This window comes from Myzus persicae, unplaced genomic scaffold, assembly GCF_001856785.1.
Source record: "Myzus persicae strain clone G006 unplaced genomic scaffold, MPER_G0061.0, whole genome shotgun sequence".
In the NCBI taxonomy this organism is placed as follows: Eukaryota; Metazoa; Arthropoda; class Insecta; order Hemiptera; family Aphididae; genus Myzus; species Myzus persicae.
The window spans coordinates 208,778-225,632 of NW_019101288.1; the positions used below are offsets into that span (position 1 = coordinate 208,778).

At 28.4% G+C, this 16,855-nt stretch overlaps 1 protein-coding gene across 1 annotated transcript in view; it reads left to right on the top strand.

Annotated features, from left to right (window-relative positions):
* Positions 1-9,221: 9,221 nt before the first annotated feature.
* Positions 9,222-16,855, top strand: part of LOC111028545 — a 32,962-nt gene continuing 25,328 nt past the window's right edge. The window contains exon 1 of the mRNA XM_022307233.1: positions 9,222-9,637. Within this exon, the coding sequence (XP_022162925.1) occupies positions 9,580-9,637 (58 nt within the window). The 5' untranslated portion in view covers positions 9,222-9,579. The remainder of the gene's footprint in view (positions 9,638-16,855) is intronic.

The following is a 16,855-nucleotide window of genomic DNA, read 5'->3' on the forward strand; positions in this document are numbered from 1 at the left end:
TTCATATCTAAGATACGAAAATTGATCAACGATTCCCCACAAGTTTTCTATCTATAATAAAAAAAAGTTTACCCGCATTAATAAATCATATTTAGTTTAAATTACATTAATTTTTTAAGAGCGATTGAAACATTTTACGACATTATAATATATTTACCCGTAAATTAACGATTCCCAATAGAACAATTTTATTATTTTCTATTGATTCAAAAACGAATAACCTTAAATACTTGAAATGTTTACCAAAAAATATTTATATATATGTATTAGTATTTTCTATACGTTGAGAACCTTGAGTCTTTTGAGTTCATTTTAATCATTAAAAATATATTGATAGAATGATTTCACGAAGTTAAAAAGTTAAAAGAAATTAGTTTTTTTTTCAATTATGGTCAATAGAAATTTGTTCGTTGGGTCAAAAAAATTGACAATTTAATCTTAAATTTCTCACTAGTTGTTGTGTAATAACAGTTTTACACACCTACTCTGTATACAGATTTTTTTTATTATTGCGGATTGGCCTTTCTACGGTGATCTCCCATCCCCTTCCTAAATCGTCATACAGGTACGCCCCTGCAGACATTGATATAGACTGGTCATGATAGACATAATAATATGTCCACGACGAGTTTAGTATGATTATTGTAGTGTGCATTTTATCATAATAATATTGTGCACGGTAATTTATAGTTATACCTACATGTCCTTATACACGTTTGTTCGTATCCCACGATAATATAATACAATACAGAATCCGCAGGAGTTGTCCCACACATTTATCCGATGCACGTAGGTACATGCACCGTTTAACGCGGCTCAATTCAGCTCAAACGTGTATAATACGACAATACGTACTATTATAATAATAATATATACCAATGTATGCTTATTATATTATTACGCGTGCACCCCTTACGGTCATGGTCCGGGGGTGGATTTCCGCTCGAGACCCCACGAGTGACAATATCGTCGGCTTCCACCCCCGACCGCCGCCTCCACCACTACCACCACCACCACCACCACCACCACCACCACCACCACCACCACCACCACCACCACAACAACAACAACAACAACAACAACAACAATAACGCTCGTCCGAGTGTGCGTCTGCTCGTCCGAGTGTGCGTGCTACGTCGTGTCTGTGTGTTTTATTGGCGATGACGTCATCTCTGTGTGGTACGCCTACGCCGAGCAATAATAATATGACTCACACGCAGCCGTGCGCTTTTCGCCCGGGCGCCTTTAACTCCGGCGACCCTGCGACGGAGGAGCGAGTCATAATAATAATAATAATAATATATATCGCGTGCATTGCAGTTGCCAAAACCTAATCCCGTTCGGACTGCGATCTCGCTGAGACCACGTAGATGTCATATCTATATATATATATATATAAAGGTTACCTACCTATGTGCAGGATAACGTCAGCATACACACAAGACATCACTTAAGTCAGCAGTGCGGCACCCCAATGTATATACATAGTATACTTTGATGTTCTATCCGCAGAAATACAAAAACCAGGGGGTGTGGGGAGTAAAATAAAAACACCCCGTACCATAAATTATAATTTTCATGATTAATATATTATCTATAATAATTAAAACTAATTAAATGATTTGTTCAAAACTTCAAAGCACTGACGTAAAATAATAGCACATCAATAATGTATGCATTTAACTGTATACTTACTGCATTATGTAATAAAATTTATTATAATTCTGATATATCATTTTAATTTATCTTGCTCTGTTCGGTATGATTTTCTTTAAGAAAAAAAATTAAAGTTAATAAGGGTGGGCGTGTGATTACTACTGTCTACTAATAGAAGGGTACTATCACTCTTGAAATAGTAGGATTCCGATAATTTTTTTTTTGTTCTAATTATATGAAGACTTTGGTCATCATCGGGTTGCAATGGTCTCTGGTTTTAAAAACTGTCTATTTTCTGCAGATGTTTTAATTAACGTCTAAATAATTATACAATTTTTAATATTTTTAATATTTTCAAATTTATTTTTCTGGCATGATTTAAATTTAAATTTATTTGTTAACTCTTACATTAATAGTTGACAGTTTTTAATCAACAACCTAAATTAAATATTACTTATCAGTGTTATCACACACTAAACTGAGTATCTACCTATATTTGAGATAAATAAATATCCGACTACGGACTGTATATTAATATTTAAATTCAATATGTTACGTTTCCCTCAAAAACATGAATTTATAATCATGTATTTTTAATTTTTATAGCATTAACAAAAATGATTACATTTTTAAAAAACATATAAATTCATCATTCTAAACTTATAATTTTTGTTCATCATAATAAACGAATTAAAAAAGCATCAAGTGAGAAGTGTTCTCTTGAACAAACATTAGATGTCTATAGACAGTCGCTGTAATGGATGTGTTAAATTTGAATTCAATGATTTAAAATAATTTATTTTACTATTAGGACATTAGGTATTAGTGCAACAGTAGTCAGTAGGTGAAAAATAACATTTGAAAATGTGTCACTTTTATTTGTATGCATAAAATATATAATGATAAATTTTAAAAGTTTCAAATACCCACGAGGCACGAACAATATTTTTAAATCACAACAACATAATAACTGAAATCATGATTCTTTGATTAAATGTGTAATTTTGTCAACATTTGAACTTAAAATATTTCTATATCAAGAACTATGTTTATATAGTTTTTAGATATTTTTTTCGTTATAGAATAAACTTAAAACTTTCATAGAAATTTAAAATGTATGAAAATTATTGTTTTAAATTTCCAATTCTTAGCTATAAAAGAATTGTTAAATTTTCGAGATTTTGTTGAATTGAATTTGTCAAAATGTGAACTTTATAAATACTAATAAAAAAAACCCCGTGCTTATGGATCTTTAATATTTCTCAGCTGCTTTTACTACTACTTATGAGGAACCTTGTATTAAATTTCCTTGAATTGTGACGCCCTCCCCCCCCCCAAAAAAAAATGTTTAAAATTTAAAGAAACAAAAACTAAAAAATTGAAAATTGAAAATGTCAATTGACGAGTCAACATATTTTGTACATTCTTTGGTGTATAGAAAATGCCAATTAAAGTAAAAATTTGTATCAAAAGTTAATTTTTTAGAGTTACTCCCAATAAGAAATAAAAACTGTTTTTGAGAAACAACCTCAGTTTTTCCCTAATTTATTTTTTTTCGTTTTTCCTGACGCTTTTGAAAATTACTGAGAATTTTCTACTTTTTATCTCTCAAAGTACCAAATAGATTTTTTTTATCAAAAAAAAAGCTAAAATTAAAAATTCAAGCATTTCTATTACACCAAAACGTGTTGACAGACACAAATAAAAAAAAACACACATCGTAAAATCAAACATTCATCGCTCCGCTCAGAATGTAAAATTATAATTTACGATAATAGCGTTGTGTATGCCCTCCTCTGTGGGTGGATGCTATTGTATCTAAACTCGAAGTTCTTCTTGAATATTATTGGCATGTCTTTGATTTTGATTCTTACCACTGAACTGTAAACATTGGAAAATCATACAGACCGAAAAACTTGTGGTGCTATCAGACTTCACCATATTGACTGCGCTTTCATTGTTTTCGTATAACATATATTTTCGGTCTATTGGTTTTACTATAATGTGTGTGTGTTTTATTTTACATTTTAAATTTTTTTTATAGTACCTACACTAAAAACATATCATCTATACAGCAGATAAACTTTCAAGTTTTTAGTATTATTATTTCAAATGAAGTCTATAAAAACCTAAAAAAAAAGAAAAAGTATACATGGAAAACAATTAAAATTTTTCATAACTTTATAAGATGTTTTCCAAACAACAGAAATAAATAATAATTATCTGTAAATCTTTTAAATTGAATGTTTATCACACATAATAAAATAGAACAAATATACATTTTCATAAAATATGTATAGTGTATGTGTTTGCCTGTTGCAATTATAATGTTAATTTTATACCTATCAAACAATTTTCTGAATTTTACGAATTTCAATAAACAAAGCGTCAAATTTATTTATCCCACGTAGCCACAGTGTCGAGTTATTTTAAATTTGTAAGAATTCATGTATTCAGCCATTCAGGTTTGACATTTAAATCCAATGTTATAGTTACATTATTTTACCCTACCTACTTTATTATAATGCATTTTGAAAATATTTACCAACGCGGCCACGCTATATATTATAAGCATATGTATTATGTATATTGTATAGCTTGCAGTAGCTATTTGTATAATGTAACGCGGAACACTTTTATTATATAAACACGAATCTCCAACGTTGCAGAAGGTATACTCAACCTATTCAAATGTTTATTTCATTCAACCAGCTGAAGAATTTTTGGACAAAACGCAATCGTTAACGATTGTTTATGTAATTTATTAAACTTGGATATGTACTATGTTATATATATCTACCATCGTGATATACTATGATATATATATTTTACAATGTATGAGTATGACCAAGGCCCACCTACACCTACCAACGATGAACGACTGGATTAGCAAAAATGATTTCTCTGCACCTAATAACGTAGACCGCCAGAACCGACTTCGTGAAGTTAATACTTAATAATAATTCTTATTGAATTTTAATGAAGACGATCAATGAATGGAACAATCGCTCGTACAATCGGGCACATCGTTTCGGTGTACCTATCGTAGGTATATGTAGGACATATTATTATTTATTATAGTAGGTACTATAGGTACAGTTAAGTTGACAACATCGGCAGTTGACAATAAACCACGCAGGATGATCGACCTGCACAGTTTATTATGGATGGTCTTCAAATATTTTGGGTTATTACTACAGATCATAATACTATAATTAAAATAGCATAATAATTTTAATATAGTTATTCAATTTCCAACACATCTGTGATCTTTATGTCTATTTGAAAAAAAATGTGATTTTATGAAAAAGACATTCTTTTTGTTCACCATTTAAATGAGGCGAAGGTGCGAGACTCAAGATATTTAAAGTGCCTAATTTATGGAAAACGTTAGAGAGTGAACCTGTAAAGGTAAGTAATATACACTTTGTTATGAGTATTTATTTCCTTAAACCAGCGGTTCTCAAACTGTGTTCCGCGGAGCCCTTGGGCTCCGCGAGAGTAATCTAGGGGCTCCGTAGCTCCCATATGTTATCTGTATAAATTAAATTCAAATTATTAAATTATTATTTTATTTCTTAGTTACATTTTTAATTTTTATACTTGTATACATTATTATTTGAACCGTACCAATATGTATTATTTTAAAGTGTAAAACTGTAAACTATTTATAAATACACATTTTTTTATAATCAACATCATTTTCTATGAATTATTGTTGTCTCAAATAGACATTTCTGAATTTTGGGGACTCCGTAATTTTTTTTAGGAACATAAGGGCTCCGCGAACAAAAAAGTATGAGAACCGCTGCCTTAAACCATTAAATTATATATTAATTTACTTACATTATCAAAGATTATTAAGGAATAATATAATAGAGTATTTAACAATACGCAATATACTTAGGTATAGTTAGTAACCTACATAAAAATAAATTATTCCGTTTTTGCAAAAATATAATATATAATACCAGCAATATATATACCTACTTAAGTACTGAATATTTATTATGTTACTGAATTTTTGTAAACACTGTTTGGAAATTTGACATAGTTGACAATTAGAAGGTTCATTACAATTTTTAGCAATGTAAAGAAACTGTTCTATAATTTTCTTTTACATTTCCATGAGAAATGTTGAATCTGAATTCTGCATAATAATTATAGGAAAAAATTTAAAAACATGAAAAGTCCATATTTATTATTTACCGAAGATTATGGTTTAACTAATAAATTCGTATTGTATGAATACATATTTTAATTTGGATAAATTAAATGTTAATTTACTAACACCCTTACCAATAAAAAAATTGTCAATGCTCAAACAGCCACCAATTTATAATTGGTATTAAGTATAATTGGCACCAATATTATAATGTACCTAGATAAGTGATAACTGAATATATGTGAATTTATTGTACCCATGTAAATAATAATTAGTAATCACAGTATGAAATAGACAAATCATATTTTAACAGATAGATAAACGGATTGATATAAAAATTTTTTTTTGAAATATTCGCATTACATATACACCTAAAACCTAATATTTAATATTTATACAACTATTTTTTATTTTATCATCACAGCTATAGTCCATAATATAGAATAAAATAAATTTCAATAATAGGTAGGTATATAAAATAGGTTATACATAGTATTTTAAATAAGTTCAACGTATTTTCTTTAAATTAATAATAATATTACAATTTATAAACGATGTTAACTGGTAGACACATACTATTATGTAATATATTATTATTATTTACGTACCTACAGGTAATAAGCTCTCGCATGTGTTGTATTTGCAGTAACTCTGTATCTAAATCGTATAGAAGCCTAGCCAATGTGGATTATTTTTACTATTGGCACACTTATTTCTGCCATTGTGCTACACATTGCCCGGGAATTTGACATAATGTCCAACCATCCATTTTTCTTGTGATAATGTTGCATATATATATATATATATATAATGTATACCTACACTAATAGTTAATTATTAATTTATTATGATAATATAATTGATAAATATAGTTCAATAAGTTTGATGAAAAACACATCATATTATCATATTTTAACATAAAAATTTAAATAAGTATTTAACCATAGTTTGAGTAGTATTTAACTCCGAAAATTCAGTGTACCTACAACAAAATATTTATCAAAACCAATTGAAAGATTAATCAAAGTTTTTGTGACACATAAATATTATCTATTAATGTTGTTTTGAACAGTATTATAAGTACAAAAATAAATACTTACAAAATAGTATGTCATTATAAATGGGTTGGTAATAATAACTAATACATTAAATAATTACTTATAAGTTATAATATTTTATAGTTTTTACAATAATTTAATATGCCTCATGTCATCATATAGGCATATCAGTCATGTCGATGAGAGAGTAATAGATATAACTTAGTAGGTAGTTTCATTATTCGTCGAAATTAAAATCGGTTTGCCTAAACTTTATCATGTAGTTCAACTAATTATGTCGCAACTCAATAATTTGTATTTTAAGTACCTATTTACTTATAGATGAGATAATTCAGTTTCTTAAAACAGTTTTACTAAGTTATTAATTTTTTTTTTTATTGATAGTAAAAAATTATTTTAACTTAACTACTAAATTGAAATCAATTTATTACACGTACAGTGATATGTTTAAATACATCTAAGGACAAAACAAAATGAACAGTAATTTTTACGTAATAAGCAATTCTCCAATCTTGTTATGGTTTTTTTTTTATGTTCGAACGTACAAATAATATAACATGTTATCCTCAAACGATGTTTGCTGTAAATGAAATTATTCAAAAACATATTAATCGTAGAAATTCGCAACTTTTCTATAATTTTTTTTCAGTACACGGTAATATTTTAAATATGTTTAGTTTAATTTTAACCTATTTTGACCTTGAAGATATTATTATTTCATACCTTCCTCAGTGCGTCGGTACGTCGCGGTCAGTATTGACTTAAAAGTAATCTATCAAATCACGAAAATACGAATAATAATAGTATTAATATAATAGAACATAAACTTATACTATCTTTAGAAATGGATGATGATTTACCATTGGATTAAAATTTAACACACCAATTGCAGCGACCTACTCGATGACGAGGTATAAACTCGATAGGTAGGTAGAGGTATATACAGCTGCAGAGCGAGTTGCCAGGTTCTAAACATACATACATACGTTATGGTAGGTTGTCTTTCACGTATGCGTAGACGACTTCTACAAGCTACGAAATATTATTATATATATGTATAAAGAATATAAAAAGTGAAATTAATTTCACTCTTTCGTATTAACAATCGAACATACAAATATTAGGTATTATCATTCGTCTCGGAATGAATAGCAATTTTGATTAATAGAAATCAAAATCATTTGAATGGGGACACGCGCCTGTCTAAAATAATCCCGAAACCCTGGTGACTTGACAAAATATTATGCCTATCGACATTGTTCGGCTTGAGAATATTAATCATATTCACGCGGTATTCGTAATACAATATAATAAAGGCACTGTATGTACTAGATAAACACGAGTTTATTTCATGTTTTAAAGCTTGTTGAAAAAAATGATGTCTATCGATACAACACACATACCTCGTCGTGTTTTCGGGTACGTCGCACCGGCGGCGAGGCGAGTGTGTTACATAGTTTGTACATTCAATAATAATTTTAAAGCAAAGTTTATCGCATTCGGAAAAAGATTATTACGACCCCTCTCGATGTCTTGACTCTTGTGTGCCATAATATTATAATATAATTTATAATATTATATAATAGCTTTGTTACACACACCAATCTTTTTAATGTATACCTACGTCATAGGTACTACTTGCAGATCGAATTACTATAAGGTGGCCGTTACTCGTTATCGTCGTCGTCATCGTCGTCGTCGGGTCGTTGGGTCCTAGAAATGTATATATATATATGTATAGTAATCACCCGTTATAACACATAATTATTATTGTTATTACGTACAGTTTTACGGAGCGTGAAAATTAAACTTTAACCCGTCTCGATGTTCGAAGGTCGTGTTCCGTCGTATAACACTGCCCTGCGCTTGATATCGTTTATTATGGAACGGCAATGTTATACAAGATAAAAATAAATATAATAAATCTCGATGCGATTACAACGACAAAGAATAGTTCGAGAACGCCAATTATTGTTTTGCGTGACAGCAGCCAGAGGAGGCGGATTGGTACCGGATAAGTGGTTAGGGGTTGAACAGTGAGCTGTCGGCTGTTACAGCATATACATGATTGCGACTGTATGGCGGGGCAGAGACAGAGAGCGAGTTAGTTCGCTCTAATTCGAAAAACTTAAATTAAACGAGTGGAAATAGTTTTTACCAAGATCTATAATTATACATCATACCGTGCGACGTAGGTACTACACCACCACCACTACCACTACCGCGGTCACCTCCACTAAACATCTGCCGCCGCCGCCGCCACCGCCACCACCAGTCACCGCCCAGAGTCGAGTTGTAGGAAAGTCGAAAAAGCGGCGCCCTCCTCAGTGCACGTTGCGATGCTAGCGAGTGTGACGGTCTCCACGTCTAGTCGTCATCGTCAAAGCAGTACGCGAGCCGCATCCCGTCCTGTGGTGTTATTCCAATGAATTTTTTTCTTATTAATACGCCCACATGGTAAACATTTTATTATTAGGTTCCTATATTATTGGATATATCGCGTCCTATCCCACTATGCTATAATATTATATATTCGAAGATAATAAACAAAATATAGTAAATAATCGTGTAATAATAAAATAACATAATATTATATTATAATCATGTCTCTTTAAGCCGAGAGTACCGTTCAAAGTTTCGTTAGGTATTGTTTTTTTCCTGGTCCATTTAATCATAATATCATCGTAAGTCGGATGCACGATGGACAACGTCGACGACTATTATAACATGGATTACCCGTACGACGATTACAATAAAAGTGAGTTCAACCACATAATATCAATTATCTTGTTGTTATTAGGTATTATTTATTATTATATTATATGATAACTGTCTTATCTTTACCATTAAAATAAATGGGTGTTGAATATTGTGGGTACTGAGTTGTGACCGGCCATCGCAGTGCTTTGCGCCTTTGCTATCGTAGGTTCGCATATGGTATATTAATACAAATGTGTGAAATTTTTACCCAAAACCTTTGAAATTATGAAATGTATCATTGAAACCAACTACCTGTGCGAGTATATTTTACCGAGTATCAAATAATATACAAAGTTATAAATAGAGCTCAGAACAACGGTAATGTCCATCTGATGATAGTAATTATATTGATGAATATATAATCATGTGGTAAAGGTAGTTGACGATAATTATTTGAAATGCAAGCAATTTCTTTATCGTTAGGTAGGTACATAATAATATGTGGCACAGTGTCACAGTGACCATATTCATTATTTATTTTCTTAAACCTGCATTACCCAATATTTTCATATTACCTAATACTTATTATTTTAAATTTACCATTTAAATTTTTCTCAAATGAAACAAGCATACTGGGTTTATAATAAATTATTAATTATTATAGATGATTTTAACGAAAAATCTAAAATTAATGTTATTTTTTAAATGTTGTCACATTATTTTTTTAAAATTTATTTTAGAAAAATAATTTAAAGAAAATGGTATTAAAAATAATTATGTCTGTTTTCGTGTGAAGGACAGCTGCACCTCTATTGTCTCAATGCCTCCCCACACCAAGATGCTGTTTATGGTACCTACCCCTATAATGCACGAGTAGCTAAGCCTGTACAATATAAATACGCTAAAAAGTCGTTTATCCATTATATTTCCTACCTAAGTAAATTATTTTTCTCTGTATTGTGATACACTAAAATGTATTTAATGTATTTTAAATCTTTTAGAATATTCGCTTAGATTGCACACAAATACATGTTCGTTTGTATCGTTCCATATCGTATTTTGAAATGTGCTGTACTGCGTAAGCCATCATGCAGGAAAATGTTATTAAATATAACAAATTCAGTTACTGTTCAATTTACTACGCTTTTGTAGTGTCAAATAAAATTTATACATTAAAATGAACCATTAACTCACCTTCGTTTTCCGAAAACTTAGGAAATGGAAAATGAAATTTGCAAACCTATTACTGGAAATTTGAAAAGTAGCTTATACGACTATCTTTATCCCGGGACTAATGCTGGTTTAAAAATAATTAAGTTCACTAAGCTCGGGTCAAATTGCACAACAATTTAATTCCACTGACATAGCAATTGGAAATATAATATATGTAGGTACGTACTTTTTCCTTGGTTTTTATAAATCAAAAGATTCAATATTTTATTTTTACATTTTATAAGAAAATTCAAATTCTTTGAAATAAAAATGAAGTTTTATGTTTCGAACTAGAGTTTTATAGTATCTACTTCAAATAATCAATACGATTGCATTCATTTCGTTTGTTCCATCTGTACTGTACTTATCATATAATGTATATTTTATAAATACTCAATAGATACTATTAAAGTCAACTCAAGCATGAAATTTCATATAATTTCAATAATTTGTAGATTTCATATTAATGTGTAATACAATGGGTACCTATGTTATCATTTTAGACCTTCGTATGTATCGTTATAAATTCACTCGTAAATGAATAGTTCTTAAATCCTCAATCCCCTAGGCGTTTCCTTCTGATTAGAAAATAATTAATTGTGCAATTTTCAAAAAATAAATTGGTATAAATATTTTTTAAATAATACACAAAAAGTAATTTTACTTCTGATGGCTTGAATAATTACTTGTAATATTAAAAATAGGTTTTTATGTTGGATAGTATTTAATTTTTAATCAAATTACCTAATTTAAGGAGTTGCCCGCATTTAACAATATATATCTAACTACTTGTTTTAATGTTTTATATTACAACGAAGTACCTATAGATTGTTATTAGGTTGGTACATAATTATTCACTATTAAAAGTGGTATGAACAACTATTATTTCTATGGCTGTAAATTTATTATTTCAGTTTATGCGATCTATGGGTTATACATAAAATTATAATATGTGTATGTAAAATAGTATGAAACGTGAACAATTAAAATAAGTTCAATAAAAGTCACTTAGTAATAGATAATAAGACCAGTTTTTTTGATTAGACGCTTGCTTTACTTATTTATGAATATCTAATTCAAAATTAATTGATCAATTTTATATTTTAAATTTATTTTCTAAATCATATTATTACTATAAGTAGGCACCTAATACTTACTTACACTTAAGTAGTTACATCTAGGTATATCCAAGTTGAGAATTAGGATGTTGTAGGTCATAATAATAATAAAGTTACTTAATTGATAATTCATTACATTTATATTATCCTATTTCATCGTACAAACGTCAACTTATGATAAACATTTAATTATAATAATCTGCTTAATGAATAAAGATAATTAAGTGATATTTGCACTTGAAACGTATAGGTATATATACTATATATTTATGCTACATGCACATTATTATACCGGAATATTATTTTAACAGTGAACAATCATTTTCTAAAAAAGTCTTAAACGTTTTTGTAAATATATTTTTTATATAACTCCCTATTTGGTATTTCTATCGTTATTAAGTTTTTTCTTTTTTAAAAGCATACATTTTTATAATTTCAAGTTCCGAATAATTATCATTGTATGAATAATCTACCTACTTAGATATCAAATTAACTAGCTGGGAATTTCTATCTTATATAGAAATTAAATTTCAAACTTGTAGTTAGATAGTAGGTACTATGTAGTTGATTAGTTATGATCTGGGCTAGGATTTCTAAGCATTAGCATATTTTTTCTTGAGTCCAAATTAACTAATTGTCGGATATGTCCACGATTTGGATTCGAACAATATTTTTGAGCATATTTTGCATATTTTGAACATAATACACGTAATTGCATAATTTAAGTTTTTTTAATCTTATAAATTTGAAATGGTATTTATTTAATAAACGTCTATATATGTATTGTGTTATTTGTTGAATTGTCCTAAATTTACTTTATAATATTTTCTTAGCCAAACTACCTATATGGTTACCCATACATTATTTTTGTTTTTCATTAGTATGACAAGCTTTAATCTATATTCATAAATACCTATTTATTATATTTTATAATAATTATAATTAGTAGTTTCTGATTTTTATATAAAAATATTAAATATTATATAGAAAAAAAAGATTTTTCTTACATATTTTTGTAAATTTTGGTAAATAAAATGCATATTTTACAATTTTTTGTTGCATCAAACCATACCACAATTTATGACTTATAACTTATAAGTATATGTAAGTTTATGTGAGCTGAGTAATGAGTAAAGGACCAACATTTTGCTTGGCAGGTGTTCTTAGCTGTGCTCTTCTAAACTTCATATACTTATATAAGCTTATGTCTAGGATTCGGAACTTAATGCATTTATACGTTTTAACATATGCGTGATGGTTGTATAATATGCTGGTTGAAATATAAATTTGTCTTGTGAAATTAAAATAATTGAATACAAAGTTTGCTTTGCATAGTTTTGCATATTTTGTTTACAAAAAAGGTATATTCGACAAATTGTTGAATTGTTGACAATAATTATTATTAATATCAAATTTGATATTATCTAATGGATGTTTTCATATTATACAAATCGTTTTTACCGTTTTTCCTAGTTTACCTTTTCTATAATTTTAGTTGAATATTTTAGATATTTTTTGGTAGTTATAATATGCAATTTGCAACTAAACTTTGAACAATTTTAGTGTAATATTATATTCAGAACCCAACTTATAAATAATTAACTACTTGTTCAAAATTTGAATTTTTTGATATTGACAAATAAAAAAAGAATATTTTAATGTGGAATATGAAGTTTTAACAAAAATGCTATCTTTCAAGAAACTTAGAAGCTTTCAAATTATATAATAGTAAAAATAGCTTAATGCAAGTAAATGTTTTTTCCAAATATTTTATATTGTAATGACTTCGAGTTATATAAAACAAAAAAAGGTGAATAAATTCGAGATGATGTGTTTCTACTATTCACTGTTGAAAGAATCACCTTGTAGGTATATGATACACATCAATATCGTAGGTATATAATATATACGTACCTATAGCTAATGTGCTTACTCACGTCATAGCATTTTAAGCTAATTATCAAATTACACGTAGTGGCTGGCCCTGGTATATAGACCATATTATTATGTACGTATAGTATAATATGATGTTCACCTATTACTGATTTGTACCTCACTGTCCTCACTAATGTTTCATAACATATTATATTATATTAATATAAACTCATATAATATAGTTTATAGATTAGGTATTAGGTACCTAGACGTCGCGTAGTTCAAACTTTTTCGTTACACCCAGAATAAGGTTATATACATATTATGACGATTGACGATACATGACGTAATTTAAAACGGTTATTTGTTTATTATAAACGTATGGATAATATGAGTATCTAGGTAAATATTGATATTCTCAAATTATAGATTCATTAAAATGCATTGTTTATTTGTCCACCACCCACGGGGTCCCTGATTCCTGGAGTCACAGCTCTGCGCATAAATGCATACTAATAAATACTAAGAAAAATAATTACATGTATAGTATTAAATTAAAACGAGACATTGATGTTTCAAAATTGATCGAATTATCGAGATGGTGATTGTATTCACCTAAAAGGTTATAAGTTATAACTTAAGCAATAAAGGTGTATACGTCGGGGAAAATACAATATATTTCATGAAGTATAACTCGAGAATGGCAAAGTCTACACCTGATCTCGAATATTATGCACACGTTAATAATAAACAATTTCTATAAATTGATTTTAGATGGGCTCTTAGGCTTGTTTAAACCTATAATACTAATGTTATATATTGTGTTCATACAGTTACCTTAATGCAATATAGACATAATATAGTAACGATCGATATATAGTTATTATAATTTAATGTATTAAAATATAATGTATATTAAAAAAATTATTATATTGATATCATCGACAGCAGCCAAAGATTATTTGTCATGAATAACATTAATATTTATATCGATATGATGGGGTACATGATATATTTTATAACTAACCTATGTAAATACTGAATTCACAATGTATAATATATTAATATATTAATCAAGACAGTTTTAACTCTACTAAGTATACTTATATAGATAACACCTATTACCTATGTGCTGCATTTCTGAATAGTGAATAAGTACCTAAGATTTAATATTAATAAAACATTTTATACATCCAATGTTGTATTTAAATGTTCGGTTGTCAATTATTCGTATCATCTATATTAAAATGTCTAAATGCGCTATAATTTTTTTCAAAAATGTAAAGACATTACGACCCACACATACGGGCCATTAAATAATCATGTATGATGATAAATAATTCAAATTAAATTAGGAAAAGAGAAAAAGTTGATAACCGCTCTGCTGTAGGTACAGTATAGATGCCGAGTGTACCTCATAGTTGAATAAGTCATTGTAATGTATGTGTTAAATTTAAATTTAAATTCAATGATAACTCACTGCATACGAAAAAAGATTCTGAGCGAAGACGGCCTGTTAGTCATTATTAATTAGTATATTTAAAGATATTATATTTAGATTTCAATTAAAATAATTTATATTTTAATACAATAGGTTGAATTATTTTTTGCTAAAAACATTGGATTTAAAAATGACACCGTGTATAAAATATAATGCCTTATAAACTTAAAAGTTTTAGGTCCTAACGAATAATATTCTTAATTACAACAAAATAACTAAAATCTTTGTCTTCTTTTAAACATTCAATTTCGTTCACACTTGTACTTCAAATATCTGAATTCAAAAAATATTGCTGACATGTCGTTTAGTTATTATTTTTGATTTCAGTATAATGTACATTGTAAATATGAAGAATCGTGAATTAAATGTAAGTTCTTCAAGATTTTTTACAGAGTAAAACATTTTTAATAGAAATTTATGAAAAAAAAGATGAAAATTGCTGCCTAACTCAAAAAGAGTAAAAGTATTTTTAAACATATTTTGAACATAAAACTACTATCATAAACATTTTGTGAGCATTTCAAGTATATATCTATGTGTTGTGTACCCTATACGGTACGTATATATATTTATTACACAAGATTCTGCGTTCACTGTTCATGTGTATATATTATCTATTCATATGTGATTAGCTTCATATTTAATAAATGTGTTGTATCAGGGCATTATAGCAAGCGTGTAACTTATTCGATTCACACTATGGCCTACTTGACTAAAAGGGGTGGATTAGCTCATTTTAAAGGCTCCAGAAAAATCGCTTCCGCCGAGCAGCCGCTAGTCGAGATTAGAATGATTAGTGCATAGTTTTGTTTTTTTACAAACGAGAAATTGTGCCTAAATCTTCGAATAAACAATCTATTATGTTATAAGTCTGAAAAAAATTAATTTGAATTTTATACAATTAGTTTACAATTAAATTTGGTTTAGAGGTACTTACTTTATCGTACCCCAACAAAAATTATACAAAACATTATAAATACCAGTGTAAATATTAAAAAATAAAATACGATGTAGTATGAACAGTAAATGTTACATACAAATTTTATTGTATTATGTAATATTATTTCTAATTTATAGATATTATAGATTTGCTTAATTTTTAGAACAAATTAAATGTTATAGTTATTAGGTATATTATACTTCTCTAGTTGATGATATCTTATATTAAGTTTAGATACGTTTATGTACGGATAGTGGAGTCTACGTCGTAGGTTAGGTTTATTATTATTTATTATTATTATACTTCAACACCTATGGACTATGGTTATTAGCATAGTGTAGGTCTAAGATTAAATTACAATTATTTTGGTTTTCAGCTGTATAAACATTTTTAAGGACTAAGATGTTGAGCTACATACTACCTACTTTTAAAATTTATACACATTATACAATGTTTCTTTTAGTTAGAAAATGTGCTGCTTGCTTCATTGAGAGCTTTTTCTAAATTGTTCGGTGCAGTATGGTCGTATGGACAATGTATGGAATATACTGTGGGTATGAGGATCTCTTTAATAAATCATAAAGATGAATAGGTAAACTATCCATGTTTAGCGACAATTTTGAGTTCAAT